This window comes from Lepisma saccharinum, chromosome 10, assembly GCF_977018435.1.
Source record: "Lepisma saccharinum chromosome 10, izLepSacc3.1, whole genome shotgun sequence".
NCBI lineage: Eukaryota > Metazoa > Arthropoda > Insecta > Zygentoma > Lepismatidae > Lepisma > Lepisma saccharinum.
In genome coordinates, this window is record NC_139238.1 from 32,221,922 (window position 1) to 32,233,135 (window position 11,214).

An 11,214-nucleotide genomic window follows, 5' to 3' on the forward strand; every position below is an offset into this window, starting at 1 on the left:
CTATGAGTTCTATTGATTTAATTTGGGTTTATTATTGTACAGTTGGAGGCGCAAGTGGTTCGGATCCCACTTTAAACTGTAGGTCCAGTCCCGATTAGCCTTTCTGTACAAAAAGTGGACTTAAAACCAAAACTAAACTAAACTGTACAGTCACGGACACTACTGGGTTGTAACGAATCCATTGGAAGTTTATGAGATTGTTACAACCCAGAACTGTCCATGACTGTACCTAGTGATTCCTCGAACAGTTTGACGGTGACTCTATCAGTGTCCTCCTCTTCTTCTGTTTCATCTACACCAAAAATACGAAGGTTTTTCGTATGACTTTTTGATTGAAGTCTACTTTTATGCACAGATAGGATAATTTGGACTGAGCCTACAGCTTAAAGCGGAATCCCAAAAAATACGAAGGTTAATTATCCTTTGATATTATCCCAATTTAACGATTTTATCCTTTAATTGTTCAATCAACCCATCATTACACTTCAGTTCCTTCCGTAGGTCATTCACCTCATCTATATTAAATAACATTACTTCCTTGAGTCAATTTTCCACTCCCTTAGTCATTTTGGCCTGTAATTTAATAATTTTCGAGGCAAACATCGTTATTTGGTACGTAAAAGAGGAAAAGGCTTATAATTAGGATGAGGCACTTAAAACTTTCAAAATAGGAAGAAACATGGGAAACAGAAAACAATAGTAATAACCCGTTACGCAACAGCCCCTGAGGGCCAGAGCCTAATTACCGACTAACAAAGTTAATGCAAACAGAACCACATTACTTCTGAGAAATAGTTCCTATTCATTACAGCTCATAATTGGACGGGTTGAAGTTACAGTGGTGTAAGTCACTTTTTGTTTTTAAAAAAAGAGTCTGACTCACAGCACTTTGCTGATCAACACAACAGCTGTTTCCTTTATCACGAGACCTAAAACTGTCATCTGTTGACAGTTAAATGAATCTCTGACTTACTTCACGTTTTTTGTTAGCAGATTGACTTATCTCGATCTGGTTTCTGTGCCTAAGTCTCTTTTCTTTTAAAAGTGACTTACACCACTGTAACATTAACCCGTCCAATTCAAGGTCCAACGCCTTCAATACAGCAGCTACGTTAAGTTGTTTGGCTATATCACACGAACTATATTCCCACGCGGAAGATTCCTGCACAGCTTCCATTCGAACAACCAATGGAAACATAGGAGACAACTGAGCAAGATGGATTCCATACAAACTTTACACGTGGTGTTTCCCTATACGCGATAGCATTAGATTTTCCATTGCATGGAGAAACTTCTAATATTGTGACAGCAGTTACAAGAACAAAATTGTAATTCATATCGTACATCACTGCAAGGATGAGATTCCGGAGAATACATCTATATATACCAGTGGTTTACAAATTCAAAAGGTCCGAGGGTCAAAATTATATCCGGCAGTTGATTGGGGGGCCGCATTTTTTTGGGGGGGATTAAAAATTACAAAGATTGTAAGTACTGAACAGAAAATTGAGGCCGATCTGCTTCTTTCATTAAAGTTCAATTTCTGTATTTGAAAGTCTCAGAAGGTGAAGCAGTGAAGAATCTGCCTGTCTGCTTCTGTAGCGGTTCTTGACGAACTTCATAGAAGAAAAAACATTTTCACACGTGTATGTACTGCCGAACATCGATGTCATTATTTGCCCTAAACTACGAAGGTTTGGAAAGCGTTCCTTTGAAAGGTATTTGAAAAACTCGGGCTCCTGTTCTTGCCTAGTTTGAAAAAAAAAGCAAAAAAAGGCATCGCGGACCTCCAGTTGGAAACCCCTGATATATAACATACCTTACAGAGGATAAGGTAAAGAATAACTGGAGTAAACAATCAAATAAATCGAAAGCTCGGCGTCCGGTCGGGAACCGCTGCCGGCGCCGCTGTAGTCAGGTGAGGCTACTGGATTCCCATCATCCACAGCGGCAGCGTGCCTGCACTTGAGATCGGTTGAGCTTCGGCCGACTTCGGCTGTGCTCGGAACTGGAAGGGCTAGATTTTCTTTATAAATGAATGATTTTCCTAATCCAATTATTCTTTACCTTATTCTTTGTAAAGTATGTGCTATATATTGATGTATTCTACGAAATCTCTTCTTTACATTGATGTACGACATACATAACAATTTCGTTTCATAACTGCTGTCGCAATGGACCAAATTAGTGGTGACGTTAACAGCAGACAACTGAGCACGATTGAGTCCAAACATTGTAGTCACGTGGTTTTGGCCTATTCGATAGCATAGTATATTCCATCGCAAGGGGTTGCTTTATTGATTGTGACAGCAGTTTTTAAACAATATTATTATGTTTACCGTACATCCTTGTAAATATGAGATTTAGGAGAATACGCCGAAATATTACGCATACCTTGCAGAGCATAAGGTAATGAGTAACTGGAATAAGGATATCAGGCAATTTTAAAGAAAGTCCAACCAATCTGCTTCCGAACACAGTCGAAGCTCAACCGAGCTCAACTCGTAGCCAACGAGAGTGAGCCTTCCGATGGGGATGATGGGAGTCACAAGTCTCACGTGACTGCAGCAGCGCCACCTATTGGCTGCAGTTTCGGATCGGACGCCGGGTAGAAGCGTTCGCTTCGTTCGAATTCTTACTCCAGTTATTCGTCACCTTATCCTCTGCAATGTGTGTGTAATATATAGACGTATTCTCCGAAATCTCATCTTTATACTGATGTACGATAAACATCACGATCTTGATTCATAACTGTTGTCACAATCCTTAAGTCTACCTCTTAAAGCTACGATAAAAAAAACAATGTTATAGAATTGACCAAACGTTATATCATTGTTTGGACTTAATAGTGCTCAGTGACGTCATACCTATATGGTCGATTTCAAACATTGCCCCTTGCGATGGAAAATCCACTGCTATTGCATAGGGAAACGCCATGTAATGGGCGTGTTTGGACTCAATCTCGATCACTTGTCTGCTCGTGACGTCATCACTAATATAGTCCATAAGATTCCTCGCAAAACAAGTGTAATTTTTTCCATTGGCATTGCTCTTGCAGAAGACGCAGAATATATTCCTATTCATTGCCTTCACGGAGCTTTGTTGCATTGGATGAAGTTACTTTGGTTCAGTCTGGCCATGATAAAAGGTCATATTGCTGTTTCTAGTGTCCTATTCCGGACCTGTCGAACACTATAATTTCGCTTCCATTACCTATAATTATCGCTAATGTCTCCATCTTTCCAGCCGACTACACGACCGTGTGTGATGCGAATGACCCTGGACTAAACGTATGTGTGAAAAATGCTGCACAAGACATGATTGACCTTCTCAGTAGACAAGGTAAGTTTGTGAAAAATATGGATTGAGGTATTTCTGCTTGACAGCATTTTCCACAAGAACCAAGTTTTCAATTATTTTTTTAAAATTCAATTTTATGTACAGGTAGGTTAATGAAAACTTGTCCCATAGTTACAAAAATATTTCTGCCAGTTATCGAACCATATTATCTTTAATCCTCCCTCTCTCTTTATCTGTGTATATCTGCTGTTATATCTTCCTTCTCTCTCTTTCTCTCTCTCTCTCTCACACACACAGGCTTATTTTAATTTCTTTCTCTTTCTCTTGCTTCTCTATTTCTCTCCTCTTTCCATTTCCCTTCTCTCGTAATACCTCGTTTATTTTCATTTACTTCTTTCTTTTCTTCATTTCGCTTCTATTACTTTTTCTTTATATCTCCTGCCTTGTTATTTCTCCTTCTGTCTTTTTTCCTCTCTCTATCTCTCTCTTTTCTCTACTTTTCTCCCTTTCTCAGTTTCTTGCTTATTTATTTCTCTTCCCTTTCATTTTCTCTCTCTTCCTCTTTATCCAACAGTTCTCATTTTCCTCTCTCTCTTTGCTTCCGTACTTTTATCTGTCTGGCTTGTTTAGCTCTCTTTCTTCATCTGCCTGAAACTGTCATATGTTCCTCTTCCCTCTTTGTCTCGCTTGTTTTTGTTGTATCTCTGTGTCTCGCTTCTTATATCTACGTGTCTCACCTCTCTTTTATTTACTTTCCCTCTAGTTCTAAGCAAAGCTTCTTTCATTTTTTTCTCTCATTCTCTTCCGCTTCATTAATATCCCTCCCTTTCTCTCAATATATTACAATTAAGAACACATCTTTTAATACATATTCCCTTGGAAAATGTGCTGCGTAAGCTTAATGATGGTGGTATTTCTCCATGTTTATGTTCTGATGGCATCTTACAGGTTCCAAAGAGTTTGGGATTCCCAAGATAAATCCTCTGAAAGTTCCCTACATGGAGATACGTCAAGGCAACGGAGCAGTTGGATTGTCTCTTACCTTCAAGGAGGGTGAGCATTTTGGGTTGGAAGTGGCCAAAGTGCTTTCTGCAAAGTAAGTGCGAAATTTTTACTGTCAAAAAATGTCTTCTTCCCCTGTAAATTAAAGTCTTTATGTATTTTTATTGTATATTATATTCCCATTTGATATCCTCCCTGTACGTGCCTTTGAATTTCTCTCCTCTTCTCGGGAAATAAAACTGATATACCGATATTTTTGCATTTAAAACGTCTTTTATAAACCAAAAGTGTCTGTTTCAATCGAAATTTCGATATTGAATGTTTTCTGCCGTAAAATTCCCAAAAATGTTCCTGCTCAAGGCCTTTAATCCCTGTTCTCTGCTTCCGATCTGCTTTTATTTAACAGATTATAATCGCTGAGAAGAATGAGGTAAAGGTTATATCTTTTGTAATAAGTTATAAAGTACTTTATTCAATTTTCCAGGGCTGATCCGAAGAACTATCACATGGAATTCCATTTGAATTTCCCCTACTACACCATATTCGGAGGATACAAGATTGAGGGTAGGATTCTGCTCCTGCCAATCAGTGGAGAGGGGCCCTCCAACTTAACTTACTGTGAGTATATTTATTACAGGAAATAATAACAATTCTCCAATATAATTTCACGAGGGACGTATCTAATGATTTGTAATTTCAATGGTGTTCCAGGTGCTGTCACATCCACCATACTTTCCTGACTATCGTCTGTGAACCTCTGTGGTACTTACTCCCTCTTTCCAAAAGAACCACGTCGTCCAGCGCTATCCTTTCATGTTGACCGCACGGCGGTGTAGGAAATACGCCGTGGCTCACCTGGATTGGCCCTTTTCTGTCCACTGACAGTGACAGGTGACAGACCAAAGCTACGTGTGATTGTCATGGCAAGCTCAATGGTCAATCATGGAATGCGGGACATTTGAAAGTGTAAATCATTGTGATACGCCCCTCTCGTTTCTTTTACGTACTTCATTTTATTACCGTTATTTTACTTCACTTTTTGTGCCACGTTTTGCTAATTTTGCGAAGATGGGGGATGAGTGATGATATGATGAAATTCATGAATGGACACTCACAAACATCCATGTCCACGCCGAGATTCGAACCTGGGACCCTGACGCCGTAGCGCGATGTGATAACCACTCCGCCACAGGGGTAGGCCATTTCAACATGCCAACGAGCATGAGGGTGACTGTCATCAAGTGCGTTCCTAGGGCTTATTTCTAGTACTTTTTTAACCTTGAAGATTTTTCTGTCTTCATTGCAGACGATTCGCTCATCTCGATTCTTCGGAATTCCATACTTTTTACAGTATGCATTTAATCCGATGTTTCCCTCCTTGTACTATTCAACCAAATTAGATATCATGTTCTAAGAGTCCCATTCACCATATATCCTTATCAGCCATCTTCAATTGCACTTGAAATTAGAAATAGAAGAGAAAACATAAATATTGCGTAGGAGACCTCCGCCATTTTCGAATAATTTCTTTCCCTGCCTCACTGCGTAAGCAAACCACGATGAGAATGTGGTTAAAATTAACAAAATTGACAAATGTGATAATTTATAAAAGTTAAAAAATATGACTCGCTTGTCTCCTATATCCTCATGAAAAGCTGCTAAAAATAGCATGAAGGACAGGTGTTTTCTTGAAATGAGCATGCAACGCCTATCACGTCACTAACAGCTACAACCGCCATGCGGTGTTCTTGGTAGGGTGACCAGACGTCCTCTTTTGTCCGGACATGTCCTCCTTTTTAGGTGTCTTTTTTTTGTCCGCGTGGATTTTTTAGAAATTGGTAAATGTCCTCCTTTTTAGAAAGAGTAGCTATAGCATCGACCATAGCACACGTGTTGCATCAAGAATGCTTCCACACATAAGGATCATCATATCACTTGGGGTGCGTTAAGTATTCGAGCAATGCTCACCTAGCATCTGGGAGCTCAAGACGATCACTTTCCCGACTGAGTCATTAATAGGGTGCGAATTTATTGGCACTTAAAAAGGCACTATAAATTAAGAAATGACATTAAAATAGGCAATTAATGTGAACTTATTTCAATTTTCTTCTTACAATGCACAGACTGTATTGACTAGGGGTGTGCGGGATCCCGAGCAGTCAGGAAATAAAATTCCGAATGTTCACTTTAAAAAATCTTTAATTTTCGACGTTTTCTGCATTGTGTCTGGAACTTATCGGAAATTGTTAGTTTTTATTCCAGAAATACAAAAGTAATCACTTAAAGTGAAAATGACGTGTAGAATTTGAAATTTCCAGAGCTTCGGGAAATTGTAAATTTTTCCTGTCCCGAATGTCGGGATTTAAAAACTTTCCCGTCCCGACCAAAAAAAAAAATCTGTTCCGCACACCCACAGTATTAACACTTTAGTTTATCCATAAAAGTACGATAACAAACTATTAATATTAATTAACACTCTTTTAATCGAAATTCACATTTGTGGGGAAAAGTAATTCTAACAAAAACAGCTTGTGGTAACTACTGTGCGAATTTGAACAAATGATGAAAAAACAATTTGCACCATTATAACAAAAATAATATTTTGAAATAATGTTCCAATCAATTGAGACCCTCAAATCTGCTAAATACCAGAATTCAGTCAGAACAACATCAACAAAGCCTTACATTCTTGAATCTATAGAAAGCCAAAGGCACGTAAAAAAATCTGAAGTATGCAAAAATTGCAGACTAGCGATTTTTGAGCATGATAAATCAAAATAGGCATTTATATGCACTATAAAATTTGTTTTAATACTAGAAACACCATGAAACGAACTTTGAACATTGAAGCCCATGTTTTACTAAAAAGGAATATAAATAGCAAATAGGCAAAATTCGACACCCTAGTCTTTACTATTATTCTAAGTTCTAACTCGATGTTTCGCTTTCTGAGACTGCTGGAACGCATGTAGTCTGTTAAGTTCCTTTTTGATTGATTGATTTGGTTTATTTTACTTCGCTTTTCTGCCACTTTTGGCTAATTGCGAAGATGGATATGAGCGTTGGTATGATGAACACCCATGCCCAGGCTGGGACTCGAATCGGTGACCGCTGGCGTTATGACGCGGTGTGCCAGTTCCTTTTCGAGTTATACATACACGATACAGAAACGCGTAGTGAGAATTTTGATTATTAAGTATTATTTATTTTCATGAAATAACGAAGCGAAAGTGTAAATTCAACAATTATCTTGCAAGAAAATATCCAGCTTTTAAAGGATGGAGGAAGAAACGAAAATGAGGTAACGTGTAAGGTGGCTGACACTTTCACCTACTGTTGAAAGAGTGATAGAAATTTTCATGGCATCAAAATATATTTCTCCACCCAATGTAAACAACTTAAAAATTTTAATTCTCTGTTTGGAAATAAGTTAAAGCTAATCTTACTTGTTACATTTGTATTCACTTGTGGGGATATTTCATTCTAACATCCAAGAATTAGAAAAGGAGAAAGAATATGTGCTTCAAATTGTAGATATTCTTTGTCATTTGTTAAATGACAGATTCGGAGATTGCTTTCTTTGCTTAAAAATAAGAGGAAGTTATTGAAAGAGATCACCTGAAAATTCTTTGTAAGCAAAGTGTTATTAATATTTTTATATATTGGTTAAATTATGAGTAACGGCAAATGTGTTGCCATTCTTTGCGGCGTCCTCTTTTTTATGACTTTGTCCTCCTTTTTCGCCTCCTCTGTCCTCTTTTTTGAATGTGTGTGTCTGGTCACCCTAGTTCTTGGACATATCTGAGGTTCCAAATACTACACGATGAATGGAAAAAATGGTTTCCACAAAAGTTGTTATTTTTGTAAGAGGAATAAAAATATTTAAAAAAATAGTTTTCATTAAAAAAAATTGAGTGGCCTTCAAATGACCTTCAAAATGATCGCCTAATAAAACGTACATAATGTCATTCTCTTTCTCCATTAAAGTCAATCGATTTTCAATTGAAACATTTCTTTCGAAAATGCTTCGTTTGAAAGATATATCGAGTTTTCAACTTAAATGGTCCACCCTGTTTATACACCCCCCACACGCACACACATATATAATACAGATATATATACACATGTGCATTTATTTCATTTCAGATGACATAGACACCAAGTGGAAACTTCATGGAAAGCCAATGATTAAGAATGGAGAGACGTACATGAATCTGACGTCATTTGATGTATCTGTCCAATCAAACAAAGGATTCCTCAATTTTGATAATCTCTTTAATGGAAATGCTCAACTCGGTAAGCACCTTATATTATCTATATACTTGTAATACAAGTTGGGAAAAAAATGAGGTATTATATTTTCCTAACTTGTATTCCAATGTTCAAAAGAATGTGTTACAAAAGTTCCTTAAATGCTTTTTTTTTTTTTGCCTTGCAATATCAATCGATAACAAGTACCTACTATTCTATGTGACGATTTGATACAATAAATTTATATTATTATTATTTTGTTAGTAAGTACATAGAGTGGTTGGAGTCTGTTAATTTACAAACACTATATTTAAGAAGCAGTAGAAAAATGTATTCGTACAGAATATGCTATTTTATTCTTCAGAGCAATTACTTACAAGATTTCTAAATATAGGAATATTGGACGTGGTACTGTATCTGGTCATCGTATCAGCACTAAGTAAAAACAAACTATTATTATTATTATTATTATTATTATTAAGGCATTAGACACAATTCTCTTATTTAAGTAAATTGTAACAATTGTGGTGGATAATTTAAAGCATGAAATGTTGTTAATTAATTGTGGAAATTGGGCGTGGTGTTTATCTGGCCAATGATATGCTCAGCCTGAAGTACTAATAAACAATTATTACTATTATTATTAGAGATGTAGTAGAAGATTTGTTGAAATATAAACTTGAAATATTGCTCTCACTATATTACTCTACTTCTTAATATTTTACAAGTGTAAATTTCTACATTTTTACTTTACTCATGGCTGTATTAGGTCTTTTACTGTGATCAATGCTTAAAATAAACTATTATTATTAATAATATTATTATTATTTCAGGAAATACAATGTTAAGATTCCTCAACGAAAATTCAGGAGAAGTGTTCAAGGAGTTGAAACCAGCTCTGGATGAATCTTTTAGCACACTTTACTATGGATTGTCTAAAAGGCTCTTCGACAAAGTTCCTTACAATAAACTCTTCAAAGGAATTTAAAGTTGAATTAGGCTATATGGACAGATATAAAACATCCATCTCGTAGAGATTGTGCTGCATTACAAAATAATATGATGCCAATTTTTACGAAGCTATGAACACATACATTGCAATATAAATTCATCATATGATATGTTTATGAGTGGTTTCTTGAACATGTATGTTCATTTTTAGAGGAACTTGAAATATTTTGAAACAAAAATGGAAGTGTAGGCTTGAAGTCATTGACAAAAATATATGTTTATATAAAACGTAATAGAGTTGAATAGTTTGTAATGTTTAACTTGCATAATAGCATGCATGTTGTATTAGTAATTTCTAATAGTAGAACCCAAAATGTTATTCTATGTGCTTGTAGAATTTATACACGTTGTAACTGATTAGAGAGATATATATTAACATTTATAGCAATGGTTTCATCGTTAATAAATGTAATTGTACTTATTTTGTATTCAGGTCTGTGTTCAAAGTTCTTACTTGGATTAAGATTTAATGCATGTAGATTTAAGAATATACTATGTTACAGAGTGATTAGTACAAGTCAGTTGTACACTGATGAATGAAGTTTGCAAAATAAATATCTCTCTTAAACTGTTCACTGCATAAAATACTTCAACCACTGCTTATTTTAAAGAAGTAAATGAATATTTGAAAATCACTTTTAAGTTATGCGTTTCTCTAATATTAAATTTTGTAATATTTCTAACTATTAGCTAAGTAGTTTTTTTGGCATCAGAGAAAAACGTATATTTAAAAACTCATATTCCGTTAACTTGTTGAAATTTAAATTTAAATTCTCTACATTATTAGTAGTGTAGGCCTACTTAAAACTGTACACGTGAGTCTAAGAAGTGCGGACAATTCCGTGAACTTAAGTTTCCTAGCCATTTTAAACAGAATGATATCAAATTAACGAATACGAGGTGTTGCTAGAAAAAACCGGACTGTTGCTACAAAATCTTTTATTGGTTATATTGTACAATACGAACATTACCCCCTTCAAAGTACTCCTCTGAACTATCGATACACCGCTCCATACTAATCTACCATTTATGGAAGCAGTGCTGGAAATAATTTTCTGAAACCATGTTCATGACCTCCGTCGTTTTTGTTTCCACGCATTTTACGGTCGTAAATTTGGTTCCTTTCAGTGCTGATTTGACCTTTAGGAATAAAAAAAAATCGCACGGAGTGATATCCGACGAATAGGGTAGCTGTCCTGACATTGGAATCCCATGCTTGGCCAAAAAAAGCCTTGACTGACAATGCCGTGTGGCAGGAGTATTGTGCTGATGAAGAAGACATGACTTGTTTCTTCACAAATCACGTCGTCGTCTTCTTAATCGCTCACGAAGGGTCGTCAGCACCGTAATGTAATAATGTTGATTGTTTTGCAATAGATCGAATACTCAAGCGACGATCTTTTAGAATAAATTCACCGACATTTGCAATGTTTGATTCCGTTTATGACATGCAAGTCCGTCCAGGACGCGAGTCGTCCGCGATCACTTCTCGTCTCTCTTTAAACCTTTGAAACCACTCAAACACACTTGCGTGCGTGATAAACACTTATCTCCGTATACTTCCTTCAACAAACCACAAGTTTCTGTATCGGATTTTCCGAGTTTCATAAGAAAGTTCAAATTGATATGCTGTTCCACTTTCACACTTAA

At 36.3% G+C, this 11,214-nt stretch overlaps 1 protein-coding gene across 1 annotated transcript in view; it reads left to right on the top strand.

Moving 5' to 3' along the window:
* Positions 1–10,199, top strand: part of LOC145993851 (protein takeout-like) — a 35,396-nt gene extending 25,197 nt beyond the window's left edge. Inside the window, exons 2-6 of the mRNA XM_083129705.1 lie at positions 3,247–3,342; positions 4,249–4,396; positions 4,787–4,920; positions 8,449–8,598; positions 9,387–10,199. Coding sequence (XP_082985831.1) covers positions 3,247–3,342; positions 4,249–4,396; positions 4,787–4,920; positions 8,449–8,598; positions 9,387–9,541 — 683 coding nt within the window. The 3' untranslated portion in view covers positions 9,542–10,199. The remainder of the gene's footprint in view (positions 1–3,246; positions 3,343–4,248; positions 4,397–4,786; positions 4,921–8,448; positions 8,599–9,386) is intronic.
* The last annotated feature ends 1,015 nt before the right edge of the window (positions 10,200–11,214 follow it).